Genomic DNA, 23,596 nt, shown 5'->3' with positions numbered 1-23,596 from the left:
ATTGGCGGAAATGACCGGCAGGATTCGAGACCAGGGAGAAGAGTCAGTGGAGGAAGATTGGAAGAAATTCAAAGATTATTTACAGAGACATTGTAAAATTAAGGAATTTTAGAATAATGTTGGATTGGAACTAAGAGGTTTCTAGCTGTGATGGGTTAAAAGAATACGAAAAAATGGGTTTATATAAGTAAAAATCTAAGATTGTAACAATTTAAGAATAAGATTTGGGTATCAAAAAGAGGGAAAGAAATTGATGAATTAATAATTTGATTTGGATTACAAAAAAGGGTGGTATGAGGAGGTCCGAGAAACAAGTAAATGAAAATTAAGGAGATGGAAAGAAGGAATGTTTTTAACAATTTTTGTTGGATATTTTTTTCTTTTTTCTGTTTTTTTTATTTTTTGTAATGTAAAATCTTTAATAAAAATTATTATATAAAAAAACAAAACAAACGATCGTGAGCAGAATTAACACTTCAGCTGCACGCTGTATGATCTCTGTTGTTGCATTTCCAACAATTGTAGCTCTGTGAAGGGTCTCTTAACGACTCTCAACACCCTAAACAAATTATAGTCCCCCGGGTTCTTGGGTGGGGTGGGGGAAAGCCATGACTGCCAAAGTCATAAAAGAGTGCTTTAAAAGCACAGTGCGAATGTGACCTAAAATTCATCTGAAAATACCGTATTTTTTGCTCTATAAGACTCACTTTTTCCCTCCTAAAAGTAAGGGGAAATGTGTGTGCGTCTTATGGAGCGAATGCAGGCTGCGCAGCTATCCCAGAAGCCAGAACAGCAAGAGGGATTGCTGCTTTCACTGCGCAGCGATCCCTCTTGCTGTTCTGGCTTCTGAGATTCAGAATATATTTTTTTCTTGTTTTCCTCCTCCAAAAACTTGTGGTCTGGTGCGTCTTATAGAGCAAAAAATACAGTACTGCCCTTTTGTTGTTTTTGTTCCAGACATTTTGGCAAGCTTGCTAGCTTCACATGAGCGTCTTGAGAAACCCCAGCTTCTCATTATGAACAATGACGATGCTCACTTCTGAACAATGCACCTGTTTCATTGCGGCAATAAAAAGGGTTATCTCCAGTGAGGTGCAGCCTATTTTCCCCATTAATTTCAACGGGTGTGCCCTATTTTAAAAAAAATAAAAAATGAAGGAGTCTATCAGCTCCCTCAATCAATCAAGCCCATAACTGTAGGTTTGTAATGTACACGGAAGCAGGAAGACAAGCTGTCGACGTTTTAAGAGCGGGTCTTTAGTTAAGCAATAAATAAATAAATAAGGAAGTGAATATTTGGTCAGGAATCCACTCGAGGTACTTTTAGAACAAAGGAAAGTGGCTGATAAAGTCAGGCCCGCAATCCAATTTCACACAATTGATGGGGCCTCATGAGTTGAAAAACGGGGGCAGGAAAAGAAGTACGAGCGTTGCGGTTTGGAAGGAAACAGAAGCGGCAGTCGCTTGCCAGGGGAGAGTTTAGTCTCGATGGCGCTGCTAGAGAGAGACGTGACCGTCCGTGCAAGAGGCCTGTTGCCTCTTAGCATCAAAGCGGCCACCGCAAAACTCCTCCTTAGAGTTGCTCGGGTGGACGCAAAGAGCCATTGTTTGTGGTCTGGAAGGTGGCAGAACCCTTTCCTGTCTCTCTCAGCCCTGTGGTTTGCTCTGTTGCGACTTCACGGACCCTGCACTTAAGAGTCTCTCTCAAACAAACAAGCAAACACACACTTCTGGGAAGATGGGGTTGTGGAATTGAAAAAGCCCTTGAGAATCCAAAAGGCAGGCTTTGTGGGGGACACAGGAGGGACTCATATCTTGCAATTGGGAGGGAAGTAGATCTGAACCAGAAAGCCACTGGAGAGAAGAACCGCCTTGCTGAACCCAGTGGTGAAGTTGTGGAATCTCCCAGCTCCAGATGTGGATGCAGCGTGCCGTACGTTGTTACAAAACCAGCGTCTCCGGCAAAGAACAAGACCCTGGAAGAAGGATGCTGAGGAAACACATCGGGCCTAGGCTCTGCTCACAGATCCAACCTCTGCTAAGGAGGGCTGGACTTTCTGAAGTTCCAGAGCTACAGCTGTGGAGCAGAGAGAGAATCTGAGGAGATGAGGTGATTTTTTCCCCCAGTTGGGAGCTTGCGTAATGCCAGCAAACTGTTCCCTCCCCAAGGAAAATTGCAAAATGAAGAAGGGGGAGGAAATCTGTGCCTGTTTATAAAGGGATTTTAGTCAGTTTGCCACAGAGGAGTTCCTGAGAGAATTGTACTGTACTTGAATAACACCTGAAACTGTGCTCAGCGGACTCATAAGGTCACAGGAAAAAGATGATGGTTGCTGATTGTCCCAAAATACTGGCGAGGGCATGTGTGAAGGACTCAGGATAAAAAAAAAAAAATAGCATGCTTTATTTATTTATTTAATTCATTCAATTATTTTTCTTTAAGAAGATTTTTACGTCTCTTGATCAGTGCTTTTTTCCTGGGGGTACACAGGGGTTCACATACCCCTAAACATTTTGTGAATGTAAGTTTGGCCTCATTGAGGGGCAGTATTTCAATACAGTATGAGTAGGAAAATGAGAGTACCCTTAAACATTTTTTTAAAGAAAAAAAGCACTACTCTTGAGGTTTATAAAAGTATAAAACAAAATATTCAAATTGTTGATAAAAACATTGCTCTCTTTTTATTATCACAACAATGCTGTGAAGGAATGCCAGGCGACTGAAAGATGTTGACAGGCTTCAGGAAACCCCACCCACAGCTGACTGGAGATTTGAGCCAAAGTCTCCCTGGTTCTAGTGGGACACTCTAACATTATAGCTCAGTCACTTTAATGTGACTTGCAAATCGTCCCCCAAAGTCTTGGGCAGAGCACCTTTCCCAGGGCTGGAGAAGAAAATTTCAATTCACTTTGCATTTAAAGGCCAACTTTTCACAAGGGCTTCAAACACGAGGGCTTCGAAATGCAAGCCGATGTAGAGATGCGGAAAACCAAATTGAAGACTGGAGAAAGGATCAACGGAGAGAAACTTGAAACGGACTTATCTGCCCACCACCTACTCTTAAGGTAAAGGGACCCCTGACCATTAGGTCCAGTTATGGCTGACTCTGGGGTTGTGGCGCTCATCTCGCTTTACTGGCCAAGGGAGCCGGTGTACAGCTTCTGGGTCATGTGGCTAGCATGACTAAATCGCTTCTGGCAAACCAGAGCAGCGCACGGAAATGCCATTTACCTTCCCGCCGGAGTGGTACCTATTTATCTACTTGTACTTTGACGTGCTTTCGAACTGCTAGGTTAGCAGGAGCAGGGACCGAGCAACGGGAGCTCATGGGGGATTCGAGCCGTCGACCTTCTGATCGGCAAGCCCTAGGCTCTGTGGTTTAGACTACAGCGCCACCCGCATCCCTACTATTAGAGACATTTTAACTCAAGAGCTAGTGAACCTGTGGCTTTTCCAGATCTTGTTTGAGTGTCAATTCCAATCAGCCCCAGCTCTCCAGGGGAGCCTTGGCTCAAAGAGCATGGCTCAGTGTTCAGGGAGGATTACAGTTATACAACAACTACTTCTGGAGGGGAACATGTTCCCCGCCTCTAGTTTAACTGGAGAGGCCAGGGATCAGATGTGGGATGTTGTACATACAGAACATGTTCACTGAGCTATGGTTGCAAGCTACAGAAAAAGCTGGAAAGCTTTGGGGGACAATGGATGGGCTGGAAAGGTTTGGGGGATGGATTGATCACCTGCTCCAGTGGCTCCCGGAATGGAAAATGTGAGCTGTGTTTTCCTGTGGATGGGCAGCACCTCTTTCCGGCCACCAGACCACATTTTCCACCGTGCGCTCGCCTTCTCCGGAAGCTACTGGTGGAAGCGTGCACACTATGCGCACTCGGTTTTGTGCTGGCCCTTGTTGCTGTTCAAACAGATTCCTAACTGCTTCGTGTCGATGATGCCTTTGGAGGTCTTCTGCTTCATCCTCTGGGCAGGTAAGGAGTGACTATTTCATGTTCCTTCTTCTTGGACATGTGCATTTTCCTGGTCTCTGCTGACTGCTCCAAGGCTCCCCTGGTGTTAGGGTGCCCAAGAGAGAGGGAGGACAGAGCTCTTGTTCTGTTAATAGCCGTATAGAAGAGGGCATTTTCTTGTAAAAACGCAACCACAATTAATAATAATAATAATAATAATAATAATAATAATAATAATATTTATTTATACCTCGCCCATCTGGCTGGGTTTCCCCAGCCACTCTAGGCAGCTCCCGACAAAATATTAAAAATACAAGAAAACATCAGACATTAAAAACTTCCCTGAACAGATTTGCCTTCAGATTATCACTTACATGATTCCAATAACATATTTCAAATCCAAACCAGACTTTTTTTGGTTTAGCCACATTAAACACTTGTAGCAGGGCTTATGAAGTTGTGTCCTGTGGCAGTTTAAAGACCCATAAATTTATTGTGGTACGTACTTCCACAGGTAATACTTTGTCAGATTCAACCACCAGGCTTCAACGGTTCACCAGACTTCAATGATACACAAAATGTTTGAAACAATACATTACAGTGGTACCTTGGGCTACATACGCTTCAGGTTAAAGAGGCTTCAGGTTACAGACTCTGCTAACCCAGAAATAGTGCTTCAGGTTAAGAATTTTGCTTCAGGATGAGAACAGAAATCGTGCTCCGGCGGTGTGGCGGCAGCAGGAGGCCCCATTAGCAAAAGAGGTGCTTCAGGTTAAGAACAGTTTCAGGTTAAGTACGGACCTCCGGAACGAATTAAGTACTTAACCTGAGGTACCACTGTAATTGATATTGCGATGAATTGTGACAATTGTGTGTCCCAACACAAACAAGTGCAACTGTATAGCTGTTTCTGCAGGTGCAGAATCTGCTGGACCATGCTGGACAGATGAGCAGTAGCGTTAACTCTGAGAGCACCAAATATGGCTTCCAAGAACTGAGGAGGATGCACCTCCGGAACGCAGAGGAGGAGTTGAATTGAATTTATCCCTCATTCCTGCTGTGGTCTAATGCAACTGGATTTATAGCCACATGAGTTTTTTTTTCCTCCTCTTGACCGTGTTGGAAATAAGTTGTGTGTGAACACAGGTGCCTCATTCAGGGATCATTAAGACTGTACAGTTTAGCTATGCTAGGAGAATAGGCTGGGCGAACTGGTCAAGACCATGAACAACTGGGACTCCTGCCTTTCCTTCTCTCTCACCCCCATCCCATTTCCACTCTCCTAGCTTCCCAGGCTCAAGAACTCCTCATGGTCTCCCAGCCCAGCTCAGCAGAAGGCATGGAAGGCGGTTCTGTCACCTTGACCTGTTCCTACAACTCCACCTCAGAGCCCAAGGTTGGGAGCTTCCGGTGGGTGAAGGAGCCAGGGGTGGAGGTCAGAAAGACCACCTGGGAATTCATGGGAAGGGTGAGTCCCACCTCGGAGCAGGCCTTCCTCTTGGAGAGAAGAGCCGACATAGAGATACGGGATCTGAGACATTACGACTCGGGGGTGTATCGATGCGTGGTGAAGATCCCTGGATTCCAGGAGACGTCGGGGAACGGGACTGAGCTTCGCGTGCTTAAAGCTGCGAAAGGTAAAGAGGTTGGGTTTTGTGGAAGGAATGTACAGTGGTACCTCAGGTTACAGACGCTTCAGGTTACAGATTCTGCTAGCCCAGAAATAGTACCTCGGGTTAAGAACTTTACCTCAGGATGAGAACAAAAACTTTACCTCAGGATGAGAACAAAAACAAGAACAGTTTCAGGTTAAGAACGGACCTCCAGAACGAATTAAGTTCTTAACCCGAGGTACCACTGTAGTTGGTCAGAAGGACGGAAGGAACTGGGGTGGGTTCATTGGGAAACCAGTGGGCTAGACTCAGATGTTGCTGGTTTTATCATAGGAAGTTGCCTTCTACTGAGATTGTCCATCTAGCTCATTATCAGTTTACAGTGGTACCTCGGGTTACAGACGCTTCAGGTTACAGACTCCACTAACCCAGAAATAGTGCTTCAGGTTAAGAACTTTGCTTCAGGATAAGAACAGAAATCGGGCTCCGGGAGCGCGGCGGCAGCAAGAGGCCCTACTAGCTAAAGTGGTGCTTCAGGTTAAGAACAGTTTCAGGTTAAGAACGGACCTCCGGAACAAATTAAGTACTTAACCTGAGGTACCACTGTACTGTAATCTACAGTGACAGGCCTTCCCTCTCACTTGAAGCTGCTTGTGTAGAAAGTGCTGGGGTGTAGTACTTCTGGATTTTCTGTGTGGACAGTAGGTTGGGGGTGAAGAATTGATATATTTGAGGAATGGGTGAGGGAGCTGGGCATGTTTAGCCTGTGTAAGAGGAGACTAGGAGGAGATATGAGAGCCATCTCCAAATATGGTGCATGCTCTAGTTATCTCTCGCTTGGACTACTGCAATGCGCTCTACGTGGGGCTACCTTTGAAGGTGACCCGGAAACTGCAATTAATCCAGAATGCGGCAGCTAGACTGGTGACTGGGAGTGGCCACTGAGACCATATAACACTGGTCTTGAAAGACCTACATTGACTCCCAGTATGTTTCTGAGCACAATTCAAAGTGTTGGTGCTGACCTTCAAAGCCCTAAACGGCCTCGGTCCAGTATACCTGAAGGAGCATCTCCACCTCCATTGTTCTTCCCGGACACTGAGGTCCAGCGCCGAGGGCCTTCTGGCGGTTCCCTCACTGCGAGAAGCCAAGTTACAGGGAACCAGGCAGAGGGCCTTCTCAGTGGTGGCGCCTGCCCTGTGGAACGCCCTCCCACCAGGTGTCAAAGAGAAAAACAACTACCAGACTTTTAGAAGACATCTGAAGGCAGCCCTCAATGTCTCGGCTGAATGATGCGGGTGGGGACGCTCCTTCAGGTATACTGGGACGAGTCCATTTAGGGCTTTAAAGGTCAGCACCAACACTTTGACTTGTGCTTGGAAACGTACTGGGAGCCAATGTTCTTCAAGACCGGGGTTATGTGGTCTCGGCGGCCGCTCCCAGTCACCAGTCTGGCTGCCGCATTCTGGGTAAGTTGCAGTTTCTAAGGACCGCCTGCTGCTTTGAGGTTCTCCCCTTGATTGGATGGGCAGCAGTGGTGTCACTGAATGCTCCCAAACATTCTAACTGCTATGGGGAAAGACCATTCTCAGGGTGTGATAACATATGCTACATGAGAAATAGACTGTTGGTTGTTCTGTCTGAGAGGGGAAAAACCCCATGCAAGGCCAAAGGACAATTGTTGGCGGCAATGAGGCAAGAGATTCTCTGTGCTAGTACATAAAAAGGCATGGAGGGGCGGAAATGACTGGCAGAATCCGAGACCAGGGAGAAGAGTCGGTGGAAGAAGATTGGAAAAAAATTAAAGGTTATTTACAGAAATACTGTAAAGTTAAGGAGCTTTAAAAAAAGGTGGAATGAAGCTAGATGGCTTTGGCAGAATGTTAGACAGAATATGTTAAAATTAATTATAAGACAGAAAATAGATGAAGATGGAAAGGACTTGCTGAAATAATTAATTGAAGTGGAATACAAAAAGGGAGGCGTGAGGAAGTCAATGAAACAAGTGCATGAAAGTTAAGATTAGAAATATTGGAAGTGTTTTTAATTCTTTTTGTTTTGCTTTGTTGATTCAATGTTTTATGTAGTGTTTTTGTTTTTGTATTTTGTTATATTGTTATGTCTAATCTTTCTTTTTTCTTTTTGTAATTTCTAAAATTTCAATAAATATTATTTAAAAAATAAATAAATAAAAAGGCATGGAGGAAAATCTAAAGTTAAAAAGAAAGAAAGAAAAGAAAAGAAACCGCAACAACAATCCAGCAGGATCTGTTGAATTTAATTTGAAAGTTTCTCACAATGTCTTCCTGTATTGTGGCACTGTGTACATAGGTGGGTGGGTGTGTCGTAAAATATTTTGTTACCTTGATTCTGAAGTTTGATGATGTAATACCCCATTTATTCTCTCTCCTAGGAGATCCTAAGAAACCTGTTGAAAATAGCACACATTCCGTAGCGCTTTGGGCAGGCCTCACCTCAGCCCTGGCAGTTTTTGTAGTTTCTCCTCTGATAGTGCTCTACTGTAGGAACAGACAAGGTGAGAATGGTGACTGGAGCTTGTCTCTAAACCAGAGATGGGCATTTCACCGACCTGGGGGTTGAAGGCAGGGTGGATAAAAATCAAAGATTTTTTTAAAAAATTGATTTTTTAAAAATTTAAATCAGATTTTTAAAATTTAAATCAGATTTTTTAATATTTAAATTGGATTTTTTTTTAAAAAAAATGCTTTTGGAGGAAAAATCTTTCTAAAGTTAGCTTTCTTTTGAAGTTACTTTGTAGTCCAAAGGCTATTCATCAGGAAATAAGGATTTGTTTTAAGTTTTTCATGTGTGCTAAAACTCTTAAGTTTTTTTTAAATAAAAAAAACCATTTAACCACACCAAGTTAAGAAACATGGATACATATGCTATAATGTTATTGTTTTAGTTAAATAAATTGTTATTAAGGAAACGATTATTTTTCTCCCTCCAATAAAGTACAGCAGAAAAGTTGTCCACATAGAAGCAGTTAACATATTAAACCTCACAATAATTTCATAATTATCTGTCTATGTATTTATAATAGTATAAGCAAATCGGTTATTTTTTTAATGTAACTGCAAAAACCACTCTGGAAATTTATTATTCTGAAAATGAAACCTTCATCTGGTTGTAAATATTAAGATTATACCAGCAAAAATGAGTCTTTCTGTAAAAAAGAAGATTTAAATCAAGTCTTACTGACTAGTGATTTAAATCGTGATTTAAATCAATTTGATTTAAATAAAATCCACCCTGGTTGAAGGTGACCCCCAAAACAATTACATTTCACCTGTGGCAACCCTACCATATTTTAATTGAGGTGCTGTAGAAAAACAACAACACGTTTGTCCAGGGTTGTTGCACTTACAAGGAAAAGAAGCATAGATATGTTTTGTGTGTGTGTGTGAGAGAGAGAGAGAGTGAGAGAGACAGAGAGACAGAGAGATAAGAGAGAGTGAATATCCACACTTATTTTCATTTATTTAACAGAGTCTGTAGACCCCTTGATTGTAAACCTTCCTAACCAGCTTGCATAAAATAACATACGCGCCAACATTATTTATTTAAATTAAAAACAAGTTAAGTCTTTAAAAAGCCAAAATATAAACAATACCAGCAGTTTAAAATATATATCGTAAAAAAACATATTAAAAACCACATATGAACTCTCCATATTTGGGAAAGCTTTCTTAAAGAAGGAAGCTTTTAGCGGATGCTAAGTATAGGTGTAGGGACGCGGGTGGCGCTGTGGGTAAAACCTCAGCGCCTAGGACTTGCCAATCATCAGGTCGGCGGTTCGAATCCCCGCGGCGGAGTGCGCTCCCGTCATTCGGTCCCAGCGCCTGCCAACCTAGCAGTTCGAAAGCACCTCCGGGTGCAAGTAGATAAATAGGGACCGCTTACCAGCGGGAAGGTAAACGGTGTTTCCGTGTGCGGCTCTGGCTCGCCAGATGCAGCTTGTCACGCTGGCCACGTGACCCGGAAGTGTCTGTGGACAGCGCTGGCTCCCGGACTATAGAGTGAGATGAGCGCACAACCTTAGAGTCTGTCAAGACTGGCCCGTACAGGCAGGGGTACCTTTACCTTTACCTTTTTAAGTATAGGTGTACACTTGAAAATCACATCTCTCTTGTGGATTTTCTTGATGTTTTCCACCCACTGCAAATCTCTTTTAAAAAAAAATTCTTCCCCCCACAAAGGAATGAAAGACAACAACTGAACAAAACAGAGCTTAGATTGCGGCAGCGACTTTATTGTGGACCAGGAGATGAGCGTTCAAGCTGCACGGCTCCATCCCGAACCCAAATAGTCCCACTGCCTGTTCCATCACTTTACTACACCAGAACTGTGCTGCGTTGGCTGTGGCTGATAATAATAATAATAATTTATTATTTATACCCCACCCATCTGGCTGGGTCGCCCCTACCACTCTGGGCGGCTTCCAACAAAACACTAAAATACAATAACCTATTAAACATTAAATGCTTCCCTAAACAGGGCTGCCTTCAGGTGTCTTCTAAAAGTCTGGTAGTTGTTTTTCTCTTTGACATCTGGTGGGAGGGCAACTTGTAACTTGGCTTCTCGCAGCGAGGGAACCGCCAGAAGGTCCTTGGCACTGGACCTCAGTGTCTGGGCACAACAATGGGGGTGGAGACGCTCCTTCAGGTATACTGGACCGAGGCCGTTTAGGGCTTTAAAGGTCAGCACCAACAATGGATGTTGTCGTCCAAAACACCTGGAGGGCACCAGCTTGGTGAAAGCTGCTATAGCGTAGCAAAGAGACGGGGGCCAAAGATAGGCCTCCTATGGGTTATATTTAGAGGAAAATTTGTTCAGATTGCATCTCACTCACTACATTTTACGAAACTGAATTTGCAGGTCGCCGCCAAGCAAGAGGATCCGGGACGAAACGCCTGAGTCAGGTAAGCCCTGAGCTTAAAAACAGAGTCAGGCTTGCAAGTGTAGCGCTCAGAAACCTGGCTCCAAGCTGGATATGGTTGGGAGGCGATGCAGAAGGGCTGCGGCTCAGTTGCAGATACTTCGTGGCATGGCAAAGGTCTCAGGTCTGATACCCGATATCTGCAGCATAGCTGTCAACCTTCCCCTTTTTTGCGGGAAATTCCCTTATTCCAGCGCCGTTTCCCGCTGCTTCCTGCTGCTATCCCGAATTGTTGGATATCCCGTAGACTGTCCCCGGGACAGGTGAGGCTGCTGATCCCTTATTTTCAAATCTGAAAGTTGACACCTATGATCTGCAGACTGGCTTCTGCTTGAAACACTGTTAGCTAGCATAGATGGGCAAGTTTGGAAACTGGGAGGAGGTTGGAGAGGTGAGGCAGAACTGATGTAGTCTCTAGCCCAGAGGTTTTCAACCTTTTTGAGTCTACGGCTCCCTTGAGCAACTACAGTGGTACCTCGGGTTACAGACACTTCAGGTTACAGACTCCGCTAACCCAGAAATAGTACCTCGGGTTAAGAACTTTACCTCAGGATGAGAACAGAAATCGTGCGCCAGCGGTATGGCGGCAGCGGGAGGCCCCATTAGCTAAAGTGGTACCTCAGGTTAAGAACAGTTTTGGGTTAAGAACAAACCTCCGGAACGAATTAAGTACTTAACCCGAGGTACCACTGTAAGGGACGTGGGTGGCGCTGTGGGATAAACCACAGAGCCTAGGACTTGCCGATCAGAAGGTTCAAATCCCGGCGACGGGGTGAGCTCCCGTTGCTCAGTCCCTGCTCCTGCTGACCCAGCAGTTCGAAAGCACGTCAAAGTGCAAGTAGATAAATAGGTACCGCTCCGGCGGGAAGGTAAATGGTGTTTCTGTGCGCTGCTCTGGTTTGCCAGAAGCGGCTTAGTCATGCTGGCCACATGTCCTGGAAGCTGTACACGGGCTCCCTCGGCCAATAATGCGAGATGAGCGCCGCAACCCCAGAGTCGGTCACGACTGGACCTAATGGTCAGGGGTCCCTTTACCTTTACCTTACCACTGTATATCCATATTTTTTTGCAAGCGGTCTCCCCAGTGTAGTGCATTTTTGTACACCTCTTCCTCTAAGGCACTTGGCTTAAGACACACTTCGCCCAGATGTGCTTATTGTTCAACACATAGTATCATAGAGTCAGAAGGGACCCCTGAGGATCCTCTAGTCCAACCCAAATATGCAACTGCCTCATACGCGATTCAAGCCTGCTACCTTGGCATTATCAGTACCTAATCAACTGAGGAGAGAGCAAAATACGGTCTGAAGCTCAACATCAAAAAAACGAAGATCATGGCCACTGGTCCCATCACCTCCTGGCAAATAGAAGGGTAAGAAATGGAGGCAGTGAGAGATTTTACTTTCTTGGGCTCCATGATCACTGCAGATGGTGACAGCAGTCACAAAATTAAAAGACGCTTGCTCCTTGGGAGAAAAGCAATGACAAACCTAGACAGCATCTTAAAAAGCAGAGACATCACCTTGCCAACAAAGGTCCGTATAGTTAAAGCCATGGTTTTCCCAGTAGTAATGTATGGAAGTGAGAACTGGACCGTAAAGAAGGCTGATCGCCAAAGAATTGATGCTTTTGAATTCTGGTGCTGGAGGAGACTCTTGAGAGTCCCGTGGACTACAAGAAGATGAGACCTCTCCATTCTGAAGGAAATCAGCCCTGAGTGCTCACTGGAAGGACAGATCCTGAAGCTGAGGCTCCAATACTTTGGCCACCTCATGAGAAGAGAAGACTCCCTGGAAAAGACCCTGATGTTGGGAAAGATGGAGGGCACAGGGAGAAGGGGACGGCAGAGGACGAGATGGTGGGACAGTGTTCTCGAAGCTACCAGCATGAGTCTGACCAAACTGCGGGAGGCAGTGGAAGACAGGAGTGCCTGGCATGCTCTGGTCCAGGGGGTCACGAAGAGTCGGACACGACTAAACAACAACAACCAACTGACCCATCCAGGCTATCTTTGGGCTGGAGACCTGCAAAATTCAGAGAAAAGCGAATTTAGAAGGACAGCTATCTTTTGGTTTTGCATATTGTTTTAGGAAGCGGGAATTAGGTATGTTGGCAATGAAATGAGAACCAAATTTCTCTGCCACCCCTAGATAGGTGCATTATTACTCCCACATCCCTGGAAAAAACAATACAGTGGTACCTCGTGTTAAATACGCTTCAGGTTACATACGCTTCAGGTTACAGACTCTGCTAACCCAGAAATAGTGCTTCAGGTTAAGAACTTTGCTCAGGATGAGAACAGAAATTGTTCTTTGGCAGCGCGGCAACAGCAGGAGGCGCCATTAGCTAAAGTGGTGCTTCAGGTTAAGAACAGTTTCAGGTTAAGTACAGACCTCTAGAACGAATTAAGTACTTAACCTGAGGTACCACTGTATAGTGAAACCTCAGCTGCCAAATTCCTCCCTTTGGAACGTTTTGGCTCCCGAATGCCAAAAACCCAGAAGTAGCTGCTCTGGTTTTCAAACAATTTTCAGAAGCTGAACAGCTTCCAGGTAGTTTCTTCTTCTTTTTTCTCTATTGACTTTGTCAACCACCCTTTGATCCTCGGTTGTCAAACGTTTCGGAAGTCGAATCCTGGAACGGATTACGTTTGACAACCAAAGTTTGACTGTAATTGCAGTGATTGTAGTAAGGCTGATCTGAAGGAGTGGTAACTAGCTAGAGGCCTAATGGCTGATGTTGTGGCTGTACCAGTGTTCAGGAAACACCTGGGCAAGCTCACAAATGATGACACTGATTCCTTGACCTCTTTCCATAGGATAAGAAGGCAGAGTCATCGGCAGATCTGAATTATTCAGAGCTCGTCGTGAAGAAGGCGGGGAAATCCAAGTGTCAAAGCGAAAAGGTCACATATGCTTCCATACGTGTATAGTCTTTTTTAAAAAACTTTTTTTTTTGCATTTTTGAAAGTAACAGAGGAAAGAAAAAAAGAGAAAAAGAATAAAATAAAAAATAAAAAAGAGACGTGTTTTTTTTAAAGATATGTGTACAGTGGTACCTTGGGTTACAAACACTTTGGGTTAGAAACTTTGCTAACCCGGAAGTAGTACCTCGGGTTGCGAACTTTGCCCCAGGATGAGAATGGAAATCGTGTGGCAGCAGCAGGAGGCCCCATTAGCGAAAGCACGCCTCAGGTTAAGAACGGTTTCAGGCTAAGAACGGACCTCTGGAATGAATAAAGTTCGTAATCCAAGGTACCACCGTATAGTCTTGGAGTAAGTGCCGTCATCCTCTAACCTACAGTAATTCCTCAACTTCATGCCCCCTCCACGGACCGCTTGAGAATGGTTAATTCTCTTGGTGGACCACCTAATGATTTGTCTGTCTCTTGTAGCAATTGCAATGTGTTGGGCTAGATTTGCATCCCATAGAATTCAAGACGTAATGCAGGAAAATGCAAGAAATAAAATAAGCAATAAAAAAAACACCCAATTAAGAATCAATATGAATATTTAACATGGGCATGGTGTAGACCACCTGAATGAAACTGGTGTGCCACAGTTTGGGAATCCCTGCTCTATGCACATTTCTGCTAGCAGGATTTTGATTTGTGGCAGCTTGAAAGCCAGGAGAGGAATAAGGATGGGAAAACTGCCATTTCCCCCCACTTGGGGGACTTAAAGCAAAAACAAATGGGAAGGATGTAGAAATGTTTAGCACAACTTCAAGAAAGGTTTACCTTGGAATGAACTGTTTAAAAATGTAATGTTTAAATACTGTTTTTCCAGTTTTTGCTTCAGTGCTGTAAATTATTGGCTAAGAATAACAAGTCATATTCAACCACAGTTTTGGTAATAATGATGATGATCATGCATATTTTTCTGTATCAGCAAACATAACCAGTTGAGATGTATAGAATTCAAGACCCAATAATATAAAATCTTTCACTTCCGGCCTTATACAGATATCTATATACAAATGCTTATTAAAGCTTTTATTTTGCTTGCTAATCCTTTGACATTCTGGATTGGTATTTCAATTCATATTATGTTCTCCTGGATTCTATACAGTTGTACCTCGGAAGTCAAACAGAATCCGTTCTGGAAGTCCATTCGACTTCCAAAAAGTTCAGAAACCAAAATGCGGCTTCTGATTGGCTGCAGGAGCGTCCTGTAACCAACCGGAAGCCACGGAAGCCGCTCCGGACGTTTGGCCTCTGAAAATCGTTCAGAAACTGGAACACTCACTTTCGGGTTTGCGGCGTTCGGGAGCCAATTTGTTTGGGAGCCAAGGCGTTTAAGATCCAAGGTAGGACTGTATTTGCCTTTGTTCCAGAAACATGCACTTTTCCATAACTATTTCAGTCACATAGTCGTATATTCTTTCTCCCCCGTATTTAACATATTTTAATGCTGGTCTAGCCCTACCATTGGACAAAGTGAAGTGGCCCCCTCAGGCAGCTGATTCTTTGTGTCATGAAAAGGCAGCAGAATGTTAGCTATTTAATGTCTCATTATTCTGGCCTGCCCCATCCTTCCCCCCCCCCCCCCCGCTGCCAGAGATAGAGAGAGACGTGCTTGTGAAATATATTTCCTCGGGTATCAAAATTATTTCGGACTTGGGTACTTGGTGGACCTCGGCTTGGACAGGCAGTGGCGTTGTCTGCCCCACCTCAGGCATCAAAATTGTTGTTGCTTAGTCGTTTAGTCATGTCCGACTCTTCGTGACCCCATGGACCAGAGCACACCAGGCACTCCTGTCTTCCACTGCCTCCTGCAGTTTGGTCAAACTCATGTTCGTAGCTTCGAGAACACTGTCCAACCATCTCGTCCTCTGTCGTCCCCTTCACCTTGGGCCCTCCATCTTTCCCAACATCAGGGTCTTTTCCAGGGAGTCTTCTCTTCTCATGAGGTGGCCAAAGTGCTGGAGCCTCAGCTTCAGGATCTGTCCTTCCAGTGAACACTCAGGGCTGATTTCCTTCAGAATGGAGAGGTTTGATCTTCTTGCAGTCCATGGGACTCTCAAGAGTCTCCTCCAGCACCAGAATTCAAAAGCATCGATTCTTTGGCGATCAGCCTTCTTTATGGTCCAGCTCTCACTTCCATACATCAAAATTATTTGAGCAAAAAATTGCTTTTTTAGACAGTTGGAGACCAAGGAGAGAGACTTATGGGGGAAGAGGGAGGAGGAGGAGGAGGGGGAAAAACTTCATTCAGAGGCAACAGAGGGTGCTATTTTCCATCTTTCATGAGCGATTCTACCCCTCTCCCTGTGAAAGATGGTGGCACAGATATGGCAGCAATTCTAACATTTTACCGGCAGGTGTCAGCGTCTTCCGGCTGTCACAAAGCTACATTTTGGCTGAGCCCGAAAGCAAATGCAGCTATGGCTGAATAAAGGGACAGTGTAGAGTGTTTTTGAGGTTGTACAAGATGTTAGAGATGTTGTTGCCCTGTGGGTGGGAGGTCGGATAAACTCCTCTTGTTCACCGATCTTGCAGAGTTTTGTAATAATAATAATAATAATAATAATAATAATAATAATAATAAATGTTTATTTATACCCTGCCCTTCCCTGTTCAAAAACTGGGCTCAGGGTGGCTAACAACAAATTTAAAACACTTTAAAACACTTAATTATAAAAGCAGCATAAAATACAGTATAAAAACATGAATAACAATAAAAATAAAAAATAAAAAATCAATTAGAAAATCCCCAGGGCTAGCTGGCTGAATTGGTCCTACTTGGGCCAGCGAGGAGGCCAGGGGAGAATTAACTGTGGGGTCTCAGAGCGGGTAATCTTCATAAAAGGGGAAGGGGGGGAAAAGAAGGGAAATAAAAGATCAGGCTGAATTCAAATTAAAGGCCAGGCGGAATAGCTGTCTTACAGGCCCAACGGAAGGAGGTTAAATCCTGAAGGGCCCTAGTCTCATGCGACAGAGCATTCCACCAGCTCGGAGCCATCACTGAAAAGGCCCTGGTGGAGGATAGTTTGTCTTCCTTAGGGCCCATGACCTCTAAACTATGGTTAATCATGGACCTCAAAAGCCTGCGAAAGCTGATGGACCAGAGATAACACTGGGGCAAACTAAATTGCATAATCATAGAGTTGGAAGGGATCCCAAGGGGCATCTAGTCCAACCCCCTGCAATGTAGGAACCTCAGCTAAAGGGTCCATGACAGATGGCCCTCCAAGCTCTGTTTAGAAACCTCCAAGGAAGGAGAGTCCACCACCTCCCGTGGGAGTCCGTTCCGCTGCTGAACAGCTCTTGCTGCCAGAAAGTTTTTCCGAATGTTTAGTCGGAATCCCCTTTCCTGCATTTTTAAGCCATGGGTTCGAGTCCTACCCTCCAGAGCAGGAGGAAATAAGCATGCTCCTTCCTCCATGGGACAGCCCTTCAGATATTTGAAGATGGCTGCCATATCTCCTCTCAGTCTCCTCTTTTCCAGGCTAAATACACCCAGCTCCTTCAACCATTCCTCATAAGGCTCAGTTTCCAGACCCTTGATCATTTTGGTTGCCCTCCATTACACATGTTCCAGCTTAACATCCTTCTTAAATTGTGGCCCCCAGAATTGGACGCAGTATTCCAGGTGTGGTCTGACCAAGGCAGTATAGAGTGGGACTATTACTTCCCTAGGGACGCGGGTGGCGCTGTGGGTTAAACCACAGAGCCTAGGACTTGCCGATCAGAAACTTGGCAGTTCAAATCCCCGAGACGGGGTGAGCTCCCATTACTCGGTCCCTGCTCCTGCCAACCTAGCAGTTCGAAAGCACATCAAAGTGCAAGTAGATAAATAGGTACCGCTCTGGCAGGAAGGTAGACGGCGTTTCCGTGCGCTGCTCTGGTTCGCCAGAAGCGGCTTAGTCATGCTGGCCGCATGACCCAGAAGCTGTACGCCGTCTCCCTGTTGACACTGGGAGACACCTGTTGACACCTGTTGAGCTTGTTGTTCACCAAGACTCCTAGATCCTTTTCACATGTACCGCTAGTAAGCCAGGTGTCCCACATCTTATATTTGTGCACCTGGTTCTTCCTGCCTAAGGGCACAACCTTACTGGACTTCATTTTGTTAGCTTGGACCCCGTTCTCCAATCTGTTAAAGTCATTTGGAATTCAGATTCTGTCTTCTAAGGAATTAGCTACCCCTCCCAGTTTGGTGCCATCTGCGAATGAGTGTGTTGCTCAGTGGGGAAGTTATTGATGCGTCTTGTCAACTCCATCTTGAACTAATTTATGAGTGTGTCTGTGTGGCAGATTCAAAGCAGTTTAAATGTCATCCCGAGAACTTCTGTCCTGTGAGGGTGGCTAAGGACCTTTACAGAGAACGACCAGAGTCATCAGCAAACTGCAAATCCCAGAATGCCTCGGGGCAACCATGGCGGTGGAAGGAAAAGAATTGGACCCACTGATTCCATAATAAAGCTCCACCTGGAAGAATCCTGTGTCCCACACAATTCATACTTCCAGAACTTCCTAAGCCTTAGTGACTCATCCCCAGACAGTAGGTTTTCCTTCAGATCACATCAAGATGATTGGATAATGCCTACTTTGATTCACCAGATGTTATCCCAGAATGCCCTGAGTCAGAGGCTTCAGTTGGGGCAGAAAACTCTACTCAAAGAAACCACTCCAGTAACAATAATAAAAATGAAAAACTCTACTGCTCTGGAGGACCAAGATGGTGGTGGATGCCTGGATTAACCTGAGGAAGGGGCCATGGATCTTAACAACCACAAGCAAGCAACCAAACCTGGATTTACAAAGTGCTGCATATGAGAAAAATGACTTCTCCCCACAACACACACAAATGGATTTACAAAGTACCCCACTGGGATTATAAGGACATGGCAAGGAGGCATTTTGGCACTGAATTCAGTGCAAACCATTTCCATTTTACTCTATTGTGGTTTTCCTGGTGAATTTGACACACACCCACACCCTCATAAAGGGATACATTTGGCCTCTGGTTTTTAATTTTCAGGGCTTCCTTCCTTCTGTAAACTGAACCTCACAAGACTATGTCCTTGTTTCTTTTAAAGTTATTGATTATATCCTGCCTGGGACACTGAAGAGGAAGGAAAAGCAGTGCCTTTTTTAAACATTATTCTAGACTCTAGAGGAAGGAAGCCAGGGCAAAAAAGATGTGGTTTTGAGAATTCATCGTCATGGCGGATTTGCTTTACAGGGGCCCCAGACTCCATCATTTGTCGCTGTTGTGCTTAATTTAAGGACCCTCCTCTCTGTCATTGGCTGCTTGTGTGGCGTTGAGGAAATTATGCTGGTGTCCTTTCAATCAAGGGGGCCGCCAACTATCCCTGACTTATAGCAGAAATGAAACTATAGTCAAGTGACGCTTCAGAGGCTATGTAGCAAATGTGTTCCATAAGCTTTCGTGGATTGCGAAGAATGATTTATTTGATGGACTTTAGCCCCCAAAAGCTTACACCAGAATAAATTTGTTAGTCTCGAATGTGCTCATGCCGTTCCTTTTGTTGCTTTGCTCGGATTTCACTACGGTCTGCTTCACAGGGTCGTTGTGAGGATAAAAGACCATGGAACAAATAAAAATGCAGAATTCATTCCATTTCAGGGAAATCAATTGCAAAAATATTGGCCGGGAGGAAATCAGTGCTAAAACGCTGGTGGATTTTCACGAGGATTAAAGTAAAATAATAATAAAAATGCTGCAGAAATGTGGAGAACTGAAAGTATGATTGAATGAAGACAAACTGAGGGAACGAAAATGGACAGATTCGTTCATCCCTAGTGGTAGAGCCTATGAAGATTCTGGGTTCACTTCACAGCATCTTCAAGTAGGGATGGGAGACATCCTGTCTAAAATCTATGTAGAACTGCTGCCAATTAATTCAGACTGAGCTATATGGATCAATGGTCTGATATAACATAAAGAAGTGTCCAGTTTTTTTCCAGTTCATCCCATGAATTAAAACCTTGCATTTATATTTCAGTGACATTTTCTTTCCTCGTGATATCAACCATTCAGTTGTGTGCTCTGGATCTGGAACAACAACAACTCTGGGCAGCTCCCAACAGAATATTAAAAACACGATAAAACATCAAACATTAAAAACTTCCCTAAACAGGGCTGCTTTCAGATGTCTTCTAAAAGTCAAACAGTTGTTTATTTCCTTGACATCTGGTGGGATTTATTATACCAAACATGCAGCTCACTGGGCAAGAGCACCCAAGACAGAATGCTGCAGTCAGTTAAGGCCTGAGCATAATCTGTTGAAATCCCCAGTGGTAGAGTAGTTGCCTCCGTATACAGAAGGTCCCAGGTTCAATCTTTGGTATCTCCAGGTAGGACTGGGAAGGACTTTATGCCTGAAAGCCTGGGGAGTGGCTGCCAGTCAGTGCAGAAGGTACTGAACTAGACGGACCAATGGTCCCAGAAGGAGCATCTCCATCGTTCAGCCCAGACACTGAGGTCCAGCTCTGAGGGCCTTCTGGCGGTTCCCTCACTGTGAGAAGTGAAACCACAGAGAACCAGGCAGAGGGCCTTCTCGGTAATGGCACCCTCTCCTGGTATGCCCCGCAGAGGACCATTAGGTCCATGAATAACCATAGTTTAGAGGTCCCGGGCCCTAAGGAAGTCAGATTATCCTCCACCGGGGCCAGGGCCTTTTCAGTGATGGCTCCCACCTGGTGGATTTAACCTCCTTCTGTCGGGCCTGTAAAACAGAGCTATTCCGTCTGGCCTTTAATTTGAATTCAGCCTGATCTTTTATTTCCCTTCCCTTCCCTCCCCCTCCCCTTTTATGAAGATCACCCGCTCTGAGACCCCACAGCTAATTCTCCCCTGGCCTCCTCGCTGGCCCAAGTAGGACCAGTTCAGCCAGCTAGCCCTGGGGATTTTCTAATTGATTTTTGAATTATATTGTTATTCATGTTTTTATACTGTATTTTATGCTGCTTTTATAATTAAGTGTTTTAAAGTGTTTTAAATTTGTTGTTATCCGCCCTGAGCCCGGGTTTTTTAACTGGGAAGGGCGGGGTATAAATATATTATTATTATTATTATTATTATTATTATTATTATTATTATTATTATCCCTGGTGGAAGAGCATTTGCTTTGCTTACAGAAGATCTCTAGTTCCAGCCCTTGCACCTCTAGGCACCTCTCAACCTGTGGGTCCTCAGATGTTGTTGGACTACAACTCCCATCATCCCTGAGCTCCGGCCTTGCTAGCTAGGGGTGATGGGAGTTGTAGTTCAACAACATCTGGGGACCCACAGGTTGAGAAAGGCTGGTGCCCCCAGATGTTTTGGACTACAACTCCCATCAGCCAAAGGGACCTGTAGTCTAAAACATCTGGAGGGTACTGGGTTGGCTGTAACAATTAACAGCATTCGCAGTGGCAACTTTACAGGATCTGATGGGTCGTTGGTCTTGCCCAGAGTGGAAATTCTCGTGCTCTTGCCATTGCATGCTATCAACCTCACACTTCTTTTTCATGCTCAAACTGTGCAAAACCAGCAATGTGTCCCCCCCACGACTTTTCTAGTATAGCGCTCAGGGTTACGGACATTGCACACCTTTGCTCTCTCTCTTTCCCACACGCGTGAAAATTGACAGCCCAAGAGTTCCCGCCCCTCTGCTGTGATGCAATGTGGTCTCAGAGTCTCTTCTTGTGGCCTTGCATGCTGCAGAAGAATCAGAGATCAGATCAAGATAAAACTGTTCCACTGAAGAGTGTTCGGGTGCGATTTCTAATTCTTACAAAATGCCGCCTGCCTCTCCTGAACCACCTGAGACTCTTGCTTTGGTGGAATATAAGGTGGAGACAGCAGCCGCAAAGAATAAAGGAATTTTTAAAAAATATACATTTTTATTAGTTTTTTTTAAAACATATCATTTCCAAAGGTCCTTTAACATAACTTCTTATCTCATACAGTGGTACCTCAGGTTAAGTACTTAATTCATTCTGGAGGTCCGTACTTAACTTGAAACTGTTCTTAACCTGAAGCACTACTTTAGCTAATGGGGCCTCCTGCTGCTGTCGTGCCGCCGGAGCCCGATTTCTGTTCTCATCCTGAAGCAGAGTTCTTAACCTGAAGCACTATTTCTGGGTTAGCGGAGTGTGTAACCTGAAGCGTATGTAACCTGAAGCGTATGTAACCTGAGGTACCACTGTACAATATTTTAGACTTCTGTCAACAACCTCTGAAGATTTTCCGTTCTTTATCACTTGTTCTGCATTTCTTAATTTCTCTGTAACTTTTAATTATCATTAACTAATAATTCTCTTCATAGTCTTCCTTGCAATATGTCACATAGTCCTGCATACAGAACTTCTTGCAGTCCTACTAGCGTAATCTGTTTATTACAATTGCTTTTCAGATAGTTCAAATATTTACTCCAGTCTTCTAAGAATCTCTGGTCCCGCAGGTTTGGCATCCTTCCTGTTAATTTATCTAATTCTGCATAGTTCATTAATTTCATTTGCCATTCTTCTTTCATCGGTAATTTTCTTGCTTCCATTTTTGTGCCAAAAATATTCTTGCTAAGAATAAAGGACTTAATCCGTTCTTATGTCTGGGGAGAATATTAATGCAGAATGTGGCAGTTTGTGATTTTAAGTCATTAAAAACCCCCTGAATTAATATAAAATAAATAAAAAAGAGAGAAAAAAAGTACCAAAAAGCCCCCACCAGGGCTCAGAACCATTACCTCACAAAAGAAAGTACATCATCATCATTATATTTGTATCCTACCCATCTGACTGGGTTGCGCCAGCCACTCTGGGTGGTGTTCTTAAGGGACTAGACAATACATTAGATGCTACAACAAAAACCAACCTGATACAGAAAGAATACAACACAAATGTTATGAATATCAAATAAAGCCATACTTCACTGAGGCTTTGCCATCCCTGTGTTTGACATATCATGGAAGTAACAAATGAAGTTTAGAAACAGAATTAAAACACGACGAATCCTTTTGTTTTTCTAATGGACTTTTGTGGTTAGTATATGGGTGATTGGAGGATTTTTATGAAGAAAGCTGATGTGATTCAAGGGCGAGTCATTAGAGACTAGTAAGATTGGTACCTCTATTGGGACATCCTCATTAGAAGCCATGATTGTTTAGTCGTGCCCGACTCTTCGTGACCCCATGGACCAGAGCACGCCAGGCCCTCCTGTCTTCCACTGCCTCCCGCGGTTTGGTCAAACTCATGCTGGTAGCTTTGAGAACACTGTCCAACCATCTCATCCTCTGTCATCACCTTCTCCTTGTGCCCTCCATCTTTCCCAACATCAGGGTCTTTTCCAGGGAGTCTTCTCTTCTCATGAGGTGGCCAAAGTATTGGAGCCTCAGCTTCAGGATCTGTCCTTCCAGTGGGCACGCAGGGCTGATTTCCTTCAGAATGATCCTTCATGGACCACTGCCTTGTCATGGCGAAGGGCTTGAATAACCCAGAGAATCTATGAGCTACGCCGTGCAGGGCCACCCAAGACGAACAGGTCATAGTGGAGAGTTTTGACTAAACGTGATCCACCTGGAGCAGGAACCGGCAAGCCACTCCAATATCCCTGCCAAGAAAACTCCATGGACAAAGAGAACAGGCATATAAAAGCCATGATACAAAGCACAAATCAGGACTGGAGGTGATATTTAGCAAACACACTTTCTCTTTCTCTAGGCTCATTTCCAGGCTGTCAGTATCTTGTATGAGGGATCCAATCGCATAGCAGAAATTGAATCAAAGCTTTCTAATTCAACAAACCCTTTTTTTAAAAAAACCAACAACAACACAGACTTTTGCAGTTAGGAAAGTGATGGGGAAATGGATAAAAAATTGCGGACATGACTGATTAACAGAGAGACATATTGCAGCTGTGCAAGAAAATCTAGGTGAATGGAGAACGAAATGAATGCAGAATGAATACCCAATAAATACCGCACATTGCCCAAAAAAGCTTAAGCAAATCTGGATGAATGCTCAAGAAACAGGTTTGCCTGGAGAATCCCCAGTGTGTCACTGGTGGCTGTTGGCGAGGTTCCAAAATATGATGTGTGTTTCAAAACTTGT

At 44.3% G+C, this 23,596-nt stretch overlaps 2 protein-coding genes across 2 annotated transcripts in view; one reads left to right on the top strand and one right to left on the bottom strand.

Moving 5' to 3' along the window:
• Window positions 1-23,596, bottom strand: part of LOC310837988 (E3 ubiquitin-protein ligase TRIM11-like) — a 1,016,249-nt gene that overhangs the window by 434,444 nt on the left and 558,209 nt on the right. The gene's annotated exons all lie outside the window — the stretch shown is intronic.
• On the top strand, window positions 3,945-13,505 carry LOC310835793 (natural cytotoxicity triggering receptor 3-like; the record flags this gene model as incomplete). The annotated part of the gene is made up of 5 exons (XM_083720764.1): window positions 3,945-3,984; window positions 5,250-5,600; window positions 7,990-8,112; window positions 10,476-10,519; window positions 13,355-13,505. 5 exons carry the CDS (start codon window positions 3,945-3,947, stop codon window positions 13,466-13,468), a joined length of 672 nt encoding a protein of 223 aa, XP_083576890.1. The 3' UTR covers window positions 13,469-13,505.

Source organism: Podarcis gaigeae, assembly GCF_964106915.1.
Source record: "Podarcis gaigeae genome assembly, chromosome: 2".
NCBI classification, from domain to species: Eukaryota; Metazoa; Chordata; class Lepidosauria; order Squamata; family Lacertidae; genus Podarcis; species Podarcis gaigeae.
The sequence above is the reverse complement of the archived record's forward strand: the minus strand, read 5'-3'. Positions and strand labels throughout refer to the sequence as shown.